The sequence below is a fragment of the Mustela lutreola genome, chromosome 9 (genome assembly GCF_030435805.1).
Source record: "Mustela lutreola isolate mMusLut2 chromosome 9, mMusLut2.pri, whole genome shotgun sequence".
NCBI classification, from domain to species: Eukaryota; Metazoa; Chordata; class Mammalia; order Carnivora; family Mustelidae; genus Mustela; species Mustela lutreola.
In genome coordinates this window covers 39,120,674-39,133,934 of record NC_081298.1, presented here as the reverse complement: position 1 = coordinate 39,133,934, position 13,261 = coordinate 39,120,674, and the positions used below count along the sequence as shown (strand labels likewise).

At 36.0% G+C, this 13,261-nt stretch overlaps 1 protein-coding gene across 2 annotated transcripts in view; it reads right to left on the bottom strand.

Moving 5' to 3' along the window:
- Positions 1 to 13,261, bottom strand: part of MACROD2 (mono-ADP ribosylhydrolase 2) — a 1,974,291-nt gene that overhangs the window by 1,887,980 nt on the left and 73,050 nt on the right. For both annotated transcript variants that reach the window (XM_059134074.1, XM_059134073.1), the window contains exon 3: positions 955 to 1,062. In XM_059134074.1, coding sequence (XP_058990057.1) covers positions 955 to 1,062 — 108 coding nt within the window. The remainder of the gene's footprint in view (positions 1 to 954; positions 1,063 to 13,261) is intronic.

Here is a 13,261-nt window from a genome sequence, read left to right as displayed (position 1 = left end):
CTACCCCCATTCTTTTTATCCTATTTACTCCTTTTTAAAATAATTTTATCTTATTTTTTCAGTATTCCAAGACTGATGGTTTACTCCTTCCTATGAAAGAAAAGCCCCTTTCTGCGTGGTCTTTGAGATGCTTATAGATCTCATGACAGAAGTGATTCTTCCTTTTGCAATATTCTTCCTCTGCCTATTAGGATAGTTCACTTCTCCTTACTATAATCATCTTTTTGAATAAAGACTCTCCTTACCTACGTCCAAATTTGTTTTTATTTGGCATTTTCAACCTGAAAAAAGCATACCTTTGTAAAACACAAAGTCATTAAATATCCTCTTATTATTGACATTTATTTTTAAAGACTCACAACTACTATGCATTTCTTGATATATAGCCACAAAATAAAATATATAGGAGATACTACTATAAAAAACAGTTAATTTCCCCAATGTTCAAACATAAAAATTGGTTATTAAAATAATTAAAGCATTCCATATCAAACATGAAAAGTAACAACCAAACAACTGTGATTTGGAAATCGCAGAAACAATTACTTTCTATTTTACTTTTTTCTGGTGTTCAATCATCTCTTTATAACCTCTTCAAAAGAAGGAAAAACCTTAATTTGTTTTTATGCTGGACAATTATTAACTCAAGCCTGAAATCAACAGTAATAGAGCTTCTAAAGTTTTCTCAGCAGAACTTTCTGCAACAATCTACCACTCTTCCAGTGGTCCTGTACTATAGTCTCAATTTAGCATGGATACCATGAGTTAGCAAATTAACTGTGGCACATACATAAACTAGTCCTCAGTGTTTTTAATCCAGAGGGAAGTACCTAAGATATTTCGACACCAGGAAGGACATCTTTTCATAAAATACTTATATTCCTGTTTATGAAAAATATTTTAAAATAATACTCGTATAACAAATACATCAAACACAAAAAATCAAGTACTCACCCGCGTTGACTATAGCATCTACCTCTAGCAATGTGATGTCACCTCTATAGAGAGAAACTTTTTCACTCAAGCTTTTCTTCACCTGTGATGTTTCCTGAGTATTTTCTTCTGTAATAAAAAAGGAATATATATCAATAGTAATAGTTTTAATTTACTTAATAAAGACAATTTTGATACAAAAGCCAATATGGGTCATAATCTGATATACTAGACAAGTGGAAATAAATGTGTAAGTACCAGGGCTGTGGCTTATTCTCTATTTGTTATATATTCCTCAATACAAATGCAGTATCACTTATATAATAGGCATTCAATAAATTTAGACATGTTACATTGGTCAACAAAAATTCAATGTTATTATTATGAAAACACCAAATTTAAAATAAAATAAATAAAAGATGTACAACCACCACAACAAAATACATTTTTACAGTGAACAAGCTTATTTCTATTTTGTTCTAATTAGCTAAAGTCATCCTTGAAAAGAATGTTCACTCAGAACAAAAACATGTAGGTTCAGCTCTCTGCTACTTCTAAGTAACAAATGTCCTAATTCTAAGTAAGAAATGTCCCTCAGAATGGGATGGATCAAGAATATTTGAATGGGTGGGGCACCTAGGCGGCTCAGTCAGTTAAGAGGTTGCTTTCAGCTGAGTCATGATCCCAGGGTCCTGAGATGGAGCCCCACATCAGGCTCCCGGCTCAATGGAGAGCCTCTCCCTCTCCCTCTGCCTACCACTCCCCCTACTGTGTATCTCTCTTTCTCTGTCAAATAAATAAATAAAATCTTAGAAAAATATATTTGAATGGGTGAAGATGCTTTTCTTATCAAACTGTAGCAGCCTTTCACTCAAGACTCAAGAGGGCACTGCTAGATTTAAAAGCGAAAAAGCTCTGCCCAGCACACAACAACCAGCAGGCTTGTATATTGAAAACAAGCAAAAATGTCACATTCTACAACTTGACAGATTTGTCAATGTTTTATGGCAATACTATAATTTGAGTTTCATTCATTTTTAACGGGTAGTAACATTAAGACATTAGGTAAAGCTGTATAACATCAATGTTTTAAAATACATTTACTATACATAAAAAGCTTTTCAATATACCTCTAGGAAAGCTGAGATCTATTTCTAAATTCTCTATTCTATTCTACTGAATACTTCTTACAAATATATTCACCCTTTTTTTTTATGTAAGTAATTTCTTGTTCAGCTTGATCCTGAGTTAGCAGTTTTTCAAACCAGTCAGCTTCTCCATTAGTGCTGGAAGTCCTTATTCAATCCAGTAGTATGGTCTCAAAGTTATTTAAACACTAGTGCTTCACAAGCCTGTAGCCCAGAGGACCTGTCATAGCCCTTTCCATGGTCTCTGAGATGGTTACATTTTGTTGAAGAGGAAGCACTTTTGCCTGTAACTTCAAGAGCTTTCAAGGAAGAGTCAGAGTAAAATAAAAGTTATCTGTGAATGATAAAAGACTTTTTTACATGATTAAAGATCTGAAGAGTTCATTATTAAAACAATGCAACTGATGAGGGAATTTGGTTATTTCTACAACATACAGTGTTTAAATAACTGGAATTGTAACTGATAATATTATACCAGGACTTATCACAGACAAAAGGGTTCTGGCAAATTTATATAAACTTCATATAATTTCTTAAATATCTATATTTACACAAATATAACCTAGGGAAGCTTAAGCATCACTTCTTTTCTTTTTTTTTTTTTTTTTGGCTCTAAAATATTTATTTTTTTAAATTAACATATAATGTATTATTTGCTTCAGGGGTACAGGTCTGTGAATCATTATTCCTGCACAATTCACAGCACTCACCATAGCACATACCTTCCCCAATATCCATAACCCAGCCACTCATCCCTCCCACCCCACCTCCCAGCAACCCTCAGTTTGTTTCCTAAGATTAGGAGTCTCTTACGGTTTGTCTCCCTCCCTGGCCCCATCTTGTTTATTTTTTTCCTTCCTACCCTCCACAACTCCCCCCCAACCCTGCCTCTCAAATTCCTCATATCAGAGAGATCATGTGATAACTGTCTTTCTCTGATTGACTTATTTCTAAGCATCACTTCTTACTTAACAATGTCTCCCATACAATTTAAATATCAAAATATTTGCCCAGGGGCACCTGGGTGGCTCTGAGTTAAGTGGCTGCCTTCAGCTCAGGTCATGATTCCAGCATCCTGGGATTGAGCCCCACATCAGGGTCCCTGCTCCATGGGAAGCTTGCTTCTCCCTCTCCCACTCCCCAGGCTTGTATTCCCTCTCTCACTGTATCTCTCTCTGTCAAATAAATAAATAAAATCCTTTAAAAAATAAAATAATAAAATATCCAAAAAAATCCACAAATTATTTAACATTTCTTTTTTACAAGGTGAAAGAACAAATCCTTTCAGATTTTTCAGGGGCTGTCTAGGAAATGTCAATTTCAGTTTAAAGTTAGGATTGCATTTTGGACTTCATTATGGGAAGTTGTAAAAAAATGTTAAAAGATTTGAACTCTTGATTAAATAGGATCATAGATCCTCATGAAAAAATACTTAGATTCTCACAAACAAATATAATAAAGACAACACAAAGCACAGGAAATTATTTTGATAAGACACAGAATCTTTGTTTCCTAGGCAGATTACCTTAAAGGTAAAGAAAATGCCTTACTATCTCTTATTAAGAACAGAGCAATAATCCAAGAAAACGTCATTGTTTTCAGAGAGAAAACCCAACTCTAGTTTTCCATCAGTATACCATTGGGCTCATTAAAAAGAAAACAACAACAACAACAACAAAAAAACCCTTAATAAATAGATCCATTCAATCTTAGCCAGCTTGAACACAGAGAAAATTCCTCTTCTTCAAACCTTTTACTACTCTCAAAAATCCATTTGCATTTTTTCCTCTTCCTCATTCTGAAATAATCAGTGATCTTGATTTAAGGCAAAATGACTCTTTGCCTTAACAACAACAAACATCCTCCATTCCAAAGAAATCAGAGAGAGAGATAAACCATGATAGACTCTGGACTTTGGTAACCAAACTGAGAGTTACAGAAGGGAGGGGGGTGGGGGGATGGGGTAACCTGGCAATGGGTAGTAAAGAAGGCACGTGTGGGGGCTCCTGGGTGGCTCAGTTGGTTGGACGACTGCCTTCGGCTCAGGTCATGATCCTGGAGTCCCGGGATCAAGTCCCACATCGGGCTCCCAGCTCCATGGGGAGTCTGCTTCTCCCTCTGACCTTCTCCTCGCTCATGTTCTCTCTCACTGTCTCTCTCTCAAATGAATAAATAAAATCTTTAAAAAAAAAAAAAAAAAAAAAAAAAAAAAAGAAGGCACGTGTGATGATGAGCACTGGGTGTTATACACAATTAATGAATCGCTGAACACTACATCAAAAACTAATGATGTACTATATGCTGGCTAATTGAACATAATAAAAAAAATTTTTTAATCTTCCATTCTTTCTAGACTTTGCATACAGAGTTGTTTCTCTTTACCCTTATTATTTCTAATGGCTTCTAATGGCTTCATTTACATATATTATCATTTTTAACTATATGTACTCTTTATTTTACAGAGATAACTAAGTAAACAATCATAAATTGTAACATATGAGTATTCTGTAGCAGTCTAGCAAATTTTATGGATATACCATCTCTCAATTTCTAGAGATATTGTTATAGTACAAGTTTTACAATATGGCAAAAGGACCTATTTATTCACAAACTCAAATATATTTACTACCACACAAAAGGAAAAAGCCAAAAAAAAATTATGCTCATTAATTAGCATTTCAGTATTTTAGTTAGAAATAATCTAGATTTACTTAATTTAATTTAGCATAAGCTTAAGGTTAAAAGGTACTAAAAAGATTTTGGAAACTATTTTTAGGCAGACATATTACAACATTCAACAAAGTTCACTATCACCTCACATTATTTCCCTGTTATCTATTTTTACAGCACATGAACATTAGGCAAGCAGAACAAAAGCAAAAACCTAAAAAAGTTAAATACATGGATTTTTCTTTTACTGCTATGTGTGATATTCAGGAAGTCATGGATATCAGGCAATTAATTTTTACTGCATTTTTACTTGTACATTTGGTCCTGGGTTGAATTTGTAATTTTTATAATTTAAATATCTAGTAGATATAACACAACCTTACTTGACTAATAAACTTAGTATAACAAAATGTATGCTTGATTATACTTATTGATGATAACTTCCAAGATACAGCTGTTTTATTAAACAATTAAACTAATCTTATTTACCAAAGTTTTATCCAAATCACATTAAAGTATTTGAGTTAGTTTCTATGTTTCTGGTAGCTTTAGAAATACTTAATTTTATAAGCTCTAATTTACCTCTAAGCCAATTTGAATAGACTTCTCCTTTATGGGATTTCATGGATTAATTTGGTAATACCATCCAAAAGTAGAAAAGTAATATGTATGTGTATACACACACACACACACACACACACACACACACACACATATATACAAACAAAAATCTTACACTTTAATTCTAAAATTTTAACCATAAGTCAGGTAAACACAGAAGTATACTCTGGTCTATGCTCCCCTTGATATTTTTATCCAAATTATGTTTCTGGAAAAAAAAAACAAGTTAAGGTAAGGTGTTCAATATAAGGGCTAATGCATTTTACCAATATTTGTAAGGGAGACTTTCAAGATTTTTCATTTGCTCTGATATGTAATCTTATAGAGTCTGTGGATTGAAATTTTAGAGAGAAACTGCCTGAGGAGACATCAAGCAGTATGTCTCCAAATCTTACCTAGTATATAAAACATGCAGTCTGCTTCCAAGTACCTCTTCTTCCTTGTTTCAGCTTAAGTAGTTGCTTTTGAGAGCCCTCCCCTTCTCCCCAAGAGAAGCAGGGAGCCTGAAGTTCAAGTGACTTTAGGGAGTTGAGAAGCTTTACTGGAAGGGGAAAAGTTCTGCAGAGGGGCCAGAGGGATGTTGAAGTTAGAGATCTGATGTACATACCAAAGAATCCAAGGAAGTGGAAGGGAAGATCAAGGATTCGAAGAGGAGGAAGGAAAATCAAAGGCAATGGGAAGGGAGAGATCTTAGAGCAGCCACTTTGGTGAGATCTTTAGTTTTCCAAGAAGCCAATGAAGTTCCAAACTATCCTTAGTAAAGCCAAGCCAACAAGAAAGGAACTAGACAGAGATGGTAGGGCATACAGCCAGCAGGATCTCAAGAAGGGCATTTCAACGGACTAAAAAATTCCCAAGAGAGGAAGAGGATCAAATACAAGGAACAGAGAGGTCTACAAAGAGCCAGGAAAAACCCTTGCAGCCCAGGACTAAACCACTACTCAAAACAAAGAGCTAGGAAGAAAGACCTTCAGCCCAATAAGTACCTTTCACACAAAGAAGCATGGGGCTCTAAGTCAGCTTCTGAGAGTATACTTAGAATCTTAAGATTCTTCTAGGCTTTAACTGACTGTCATCCAAGGCACTGGCTTGGAGTCAGTCTCACCAACAGATCCCCAATCAATCAACAGTGAAGACAAGGCTTCCAAGATCAGATATAAAAGGTGATCAGACATCCAGGGTAGGGAATTCTCTTTAAATTGACTTGGCAAAATTTTTGCTAACACCAGGCTATGCAGGTCTAATAAAAACAGGACCTAGTCAAGAAAAGGACTTAGAGGAATCAAATTAAAGTCTGGTTAAATAGAAAGTCTTTGTTAATGTCATGTGACATTCAAAAGTGGTAACTGGGAAGAAAATGGAACTGTTCCTCTACTTCCTACTCTGAGGAATAGTAACAAATACTATTTGTTAACTTTGAATTGGTTTTATTATCATTTGTAATAGTTTGATATGTCAGAAAATACTGAAAGTCTTAAATATGATGAAGAAAAGAAAACAGTGGACGTCCTATCTAGTTTACCTATCAGTGTAATCTCTACCTCTCATTGTCTTTGAGCTATTATATAAGTCTATAAATTGCAGAAAAGAGAAAAAAATATAAATGATTCTTGTCCATAGAATTGCAAATAAATTATGTTCTCTTGAATGCAACTGATGTTCTGTGCTCAATTTGCATTTATTTGTAAATTAATTTCAGAGTTCCTTACTACCTATATTCATGGATCCTTTAAATCCTCCTTTGAATCACAATTAAATAAAATTGTTGTTAAGTGTTCATTTTATATCCATTTAAGACATAATCTCATCTTTATAAAAACATTTTTATTTAGTTCCAGTTTATTTAATTAATACTTAGGTAACACTTACAAGGTACTAGGTACTATTACAACACTTAACAAATATTAGTTCTAAGCATTCTAACAAATCCATGTAGTATACATTACTAATATTCCCTCTATGTAGATAAGGGAGCTGAAGCCTATAGAAAGGAGATGGTTTGACCAAGTACACAAAGCTGGTAAGTACAAACCTGGGATCTGAATTCAGGCTGCCCATGCTCTTACCCAACATGCTAAGCAAGTTCTCATTTACCTATTTTTATCTCAAAGAGTCTAATTCTGAATGTGGTGCCTGTTATTTAAGTCCCTTCTCTCCCTTTATTGCAAAATATAGGAATTTCACCCCCCACAAAAGCATTGTCCTAGAAAAAAATATATAATTGGCTTATCAAAGTGGTTACTGTAAGGGCCTATTTAGCCAGAGCAAGCCTTTTTGTTGTTTATGCAGTAAACTTAGATTGACCCTGCCTCCCCAGAGGAACTTACTTAGAAACAAGTCTGGGAAACCAGTAAAATATGACTGAGCAGCCCCTGATAACAGAGCCCATATACCAGGATGTATCAGGTCAGGGGGAGGTAACAAAGCTCAGAGTACAAGGATGAGCCAAGCCAGGTGGAGACATCCAATCAGGAAAACACCTCCCTAACCACCCAAGAATGTGGGCCCTGCCTTTTGGGTGCCAATTCTGACCAGAGTGATAGGCTAGTTCAAATAGCTACTATGGGTGAATTGTAATTCAATTGGCCACCTGTGTGTGGCCAGGCTCAACCACATGGTCTTTGCTCTATAAAAGTTAGTCTGTGAGACTGGGAAGAGTCACCTCTTTGTAAGAGACGGCCCTGGTGGGTCAGTTAGATTCTCGATGCTTGGCACGAAATAAAGCTTTGCTTGACCTTCGCTTTGTATCAGTCTCTCTCCTTTGACCATGGACCCAACTGTTACCATGCCTTGAAAATAATGCAAAGGCCTCAGTGGTTTCCTGCTACAATTTGACAATGTTTCATAATATAAAACACACCAGGGATTAGGGGATTATGTAATAAAATCAAATTTGTTGATATTAATCATGTATCTTCAATTTATATTTTCTCTTTTTTATTTCTTTATACAAGATTTGCAGATTCATTCATCCCAACACATCCTCTGCTTGCACTGGGAGTCTGGTACTATTTACATTTATTAGTTTATTCCGGATTCTCGCATTTATGTTACTATTTCACCTCTTTTCTTAGGCATCCATAAACCATTTTAAAGATATTGATCCTTTTTATGAGATAGGAATATAATGCAATGCTATAGTAAAAACAGCAAAAACAAATTGAATCAAATCTTATTAACTCACTAATGACAATAAGATACATTAGGAGTAGCAAGCTTTGTTAAATAAATCTTAATTAACTGACCAAAAGCATCCTATTTTAAAAGCGTAATTTTTAAGACTACAATTGATAATATAACAGAATTTTCATAAAAGTCATAATTATATTTTACATTTCAAATTTTCTAAAAATGTTGAAGAAAATTGTCTTATAGCTTTCTCTTAGAACTGCCAAATTATCTAAAGGCCACTTGACAAAGAGCTAAGGGACCATTACTAGGTCACCTGCCCATGCTTGGAAAACTAAGATGCTGGAGGACACTCACATGAAGTGCCTAGGAATACTTCAAATTCTTGTGCTCCCATATACTAACATCCTCTGTATTCTAGCAACCATGGGCATGATTCAGAAAAGCCACCAAGGGCACCAATGAGTTGACTGGTGGTCCCTCAACAAGGAACCTGCTGCCAGTGCACCTCTTCCATTCTGAGGATGCCAGAAAAATCAGCTACACTACGCTACAAAAACCAAAAAAGTAAAGGTCAAGCAAATGTCTAAATAATTAATATTTAAATTAAATTAAATTTATAATCAAGATGATCAAAAAAATAATTTTGTGTTCATTAAGGGGCTTTAAGGACACACAGCCTGAGAATTAGAGAAACCCCAGAAATACAGGCTGTATTTCTGAGATTATATCTTAAAACTAGGCAGCCTGTTGATCTGCAAACCTCCATCTCCTATCTGATCAAGCCTGCCTAATAACCATGATGCCATATTCCAGATTCCTGCCTGTTTTTCCCTTCCTTCTTAATAGCTCATTTCTTTAATTAGCTTGAGATTCAATTCCCCTGCCTTTCTTCCTAGCTCCAACTTCCATGGAGCTTCCATGGATAAAAAATCTCAACAACAGATTTTTTTTTCTCCCAGCCCTGGGACTCCAAGCCAACCAGGTCAGGGAAAGCCAAGAAAACCTACAGATAAAGTGCTCATAGGTAGGGGCCACTTCACCTGATTAGGGAGGCAGGTATTCCAGTCATGATGGCCATGCTAAGTAATGCAAGAAATAAAAAGCCCAGCAAAGATGAACTCCACCTTCTAGAAGAATGACAATAACACATACAAAAATAACTTCCGTACAAGGAAGATTATTACCAATGTCATAACAAAGACTCAAAGTGCTTTGAGTTTCAGACAGGGAAATAACATTCAGTGAAGTTTTATAAAAGTGAAACTTCCAAGCTGAGTTTTATAGGATCAGTAAGAGTACCAGAGGGCTACAGAATAGGATGGAGGTGACAAGGTGGAAGGCCATTCCCAATCACAGGGGCAGAAAACAGAGTACACATTGAGGAAATGTAAGAATTCATCTGGAATGAAAATATGAAGACCACCACAAACTGAGGGGTAGTGGCAGATAATACTCGAGCTATTCAGATTTGAACCAGATGATAGAAGGCCTTGGATGGTGGCTGTTTAAGATCTATTAAAGAACTCACAAATTAACAGTTTCTGCTGAAGATTTTCTTTAGCCTAAATAGTATCGTTATTGTTTTGATTTTGAAATTGCATTTTAATTTTTAATTAAACTTCAGCATTCAAAAATACATTTCATATTAAATGTGAGATTTCATGTTAAAACCTAGATTTCCCACTTCTTTTGAAAAACCAGGAGATCTAGAAATACTGAGCCCACATCCCTACATGACATGTGAGTAGAGGTTACATACTTTGGATAGGCATCCTTCACTTTCCAATTTATAATAAGAGTATATCCACTTACATGTAAACCAGGCTAACTTAGTTACATTACCTGTCTCCCACAGGCATTTGGAGGTTAGATTCAAAGGATTAATGACCACTGACTATAGATCCAAAGCATCTATCAGAAATTTATTAGAACATAGTTACTTAAGTGGCATGAAAAAATATGAAGGAAGTTTCCACAAAAAAAGAATAAATGCTTAAATGTCAAACAATAAAACTACAATCAAAACTTAGGGGGAAAAAATCTAAGGTTGGTAAAAATTCAGTAACTCAGGAGCACAAAATTAACTGAGAAAACTATGCTTTCCTTAATTGGTTCACTTACCTGTAAATAAGCAGGATTCATGAAAAAAAAAAAATTCAGTAACTAAGAATGGCCAAAAAAAAACTTACAAAAGAATCACACTTCTCTGTGTCTATGCCCTTGGATAGTACTCTTCCGCAATGGCTCTGGACTTTTCCACATCCTTTCTCCTTTTCCTTTTCTTTGTTTTTGACCAATGGGACATCAACAAACATGACCCAAGCAGAGGCTTAACAAGTGCTTGCACATTGATATTTGCCTTCCCTAGCTCTGCCAAGATCACTATGTGACAAAGCCTAGGTGAATCTATTGGAGAATAAGAGGCCACTTAGAACAGAGACAAGTCATCTCAGATGAGGTTCCCTAGAGCAACCAGTCTGACAACTGCCAGCCAGATATGTAACCATCCAGAACCATCTATCTCCAGCCAAACTGCCTGCTAACTACAGAAACTCCTACTTAACCAGAGACTGAAGAGCTATAATAAAAATAATGTTGTTTGTTGCACAGCAAAGCTAACTGATATGGGAAGGAAGAGGAGGGGAAGGAAAAAGGGGCTTTGGGGGCGCCTGGGTGGCTCGGTCGTTAAGCCTCTGCCTTCAGCTCAGGACATGATCTCAGGGTCCTGGGATCAAGTCCCACGTCGGGCTCTCTGGTCAGTGGAGAACCTGCTTCCTCCTCTTTCTCTCTGCCTACTTGTGATCTCTGTCAAATAAATAAATAAAATCTTCTTTAAAAATTTAAAAAAAAGGGGGGGGGGGCTTTGAAGAGGACTGAATGAAGTTCAAACAAAAATGAAGTTACAGGGGCGCCTGGGTGGCTCAGTGGGTTAGGCCGCTGCCTTCGGCTCGGGTCATGATCTCAGGGTCCTGGGATCGAGTCCCGCATCGGGCTCTCTGCTCGGCAGGGAGCCTGCTTCCTTCTCTCTCTCTCTGCCTGCCTCTCAGTGTACTTGTAATTTCTCTCTGTCAAATATATAAATAAAATATTTTTTAAAAAAATGAAGTTACAAACTCCCAGCGTAAACAGCTACTATCGGTTATCCAAGGAGAGAAAGTCTTCTAATCTAAAGATCTACAATATTTAAAAGAACCGGGTGGTGGGTATTATGGAGGGCATGGATTGCATGGAGCACTGGGTGTGGTGAAAAAATAATGAATACTGTTTTTCTGAAAATAAATAAATTAATTTATAAAAAAATAAATAAATAAAAGAACCGTAAGATTTGAGAATGAATGGATATGCTGGAATAGAGAGGAATGTGTGTGGAGGAGAGGGGTGCAGTGCTCAGCATCATATCTTTAAAAAAGAACAACAGATCAATGTATATACATTATAATTCTTCTCTCTTTCCTAAAATGGTATGTTCAACATTTACTCATCTATTTGTATGGCATGTTTCTCTACTGAATCATGATAATCAGTCTTCTGAGATAACTTAAGGAAAGTAAGACACAAGGAAATTAAGCAACTTGGGAAAATGTTTTAAAACTGACAGAGCTGAGATGTGAACCCTGGAAATGTGGTTCCAGAATTCATGCGTCTAACCACTGTGCGCAATACTGCCTCATAGTAAAAATCAGCCTTACAAGGTTAAAAAAGTTAGAGTCTTAAGTTCTTAAGGATTTTTTACTTATTTATTTGAGAGAGAGAGAGAGAGCATGAGTGGGGAGGCAGGGGTGGGGTGGCAGGGTGGGTGGGGTCGCAGGTGCATTGGGAGAGGGAGAAGCAGACTCCCCATTAAGAAGGGAGCCCAACATAGGGCTTGATCCCAGGACCCTGAGCCAAAGGCAGCTGCTTAACCAAATGAGCCACACTGGTACCCCCAGAATTTTTTTAAGTTTAATGTAACTATCCATGAAGATGTATGGTTGGGAGCTTACACATTAAAAATGTCTTTTATTGGGCGCCTGGGTGGCTCAGTGGGTTAAGCTGCTGCCTTCGGCTCAGGTCATGATCTCAGGGTCCTGGGATCGAGTCCCGCATCGGGCTCTCTGCTCAGCAGGGAGCCTGCTTCCTCCTCTCTCTCTCTCTGCCTGCCTCTCTGCCTACTTGTAATCTCTGTCAAATAAATAAATAAATCTTTAAAAAAAAATGTCTTTTATTGTAATACTATATATAATCTGCTAAAATTCAATATTGTTAAAAATTATGATAACACTACATAGCAAGACTCTTAGTCTAAAATTTCTGCAAGAATGATATAACCTAATTTTTCAAGTAATTTTGTATAAAAATCAATGAGGTTCATATAGTCCAAAGAAAAGGTGAATCTAATTTCTGCCCTTTTAGTAAAGTTTATGAAATCATAATCTATAAAGACATAACCAAATGCTTCAAATAAAGAAATAATATTTAAAAACTAGAAAATCAGAAGAACAGCATATATAATTTGCCTTCTTTTTCACTATTTAAGTATAGCATTTTTCAGTAGGTTGAGATACTTTAGTGTGTTGCAAAGTCAGTTTTATAGGCTGCAAACAAGTTTTTCACAAAATGATATAGAACAGAATTAAAATATTACAGTGCACGGCATGTAGTAATGAAAAGTACAGTTCCATAAAATTTTGTCTCAGTCACATGTACATAGATACACACTTTCATGACTAATATGTTTGTAACTGTGGATTTGGGGTAGATTTCTCTTTGAAATTTTG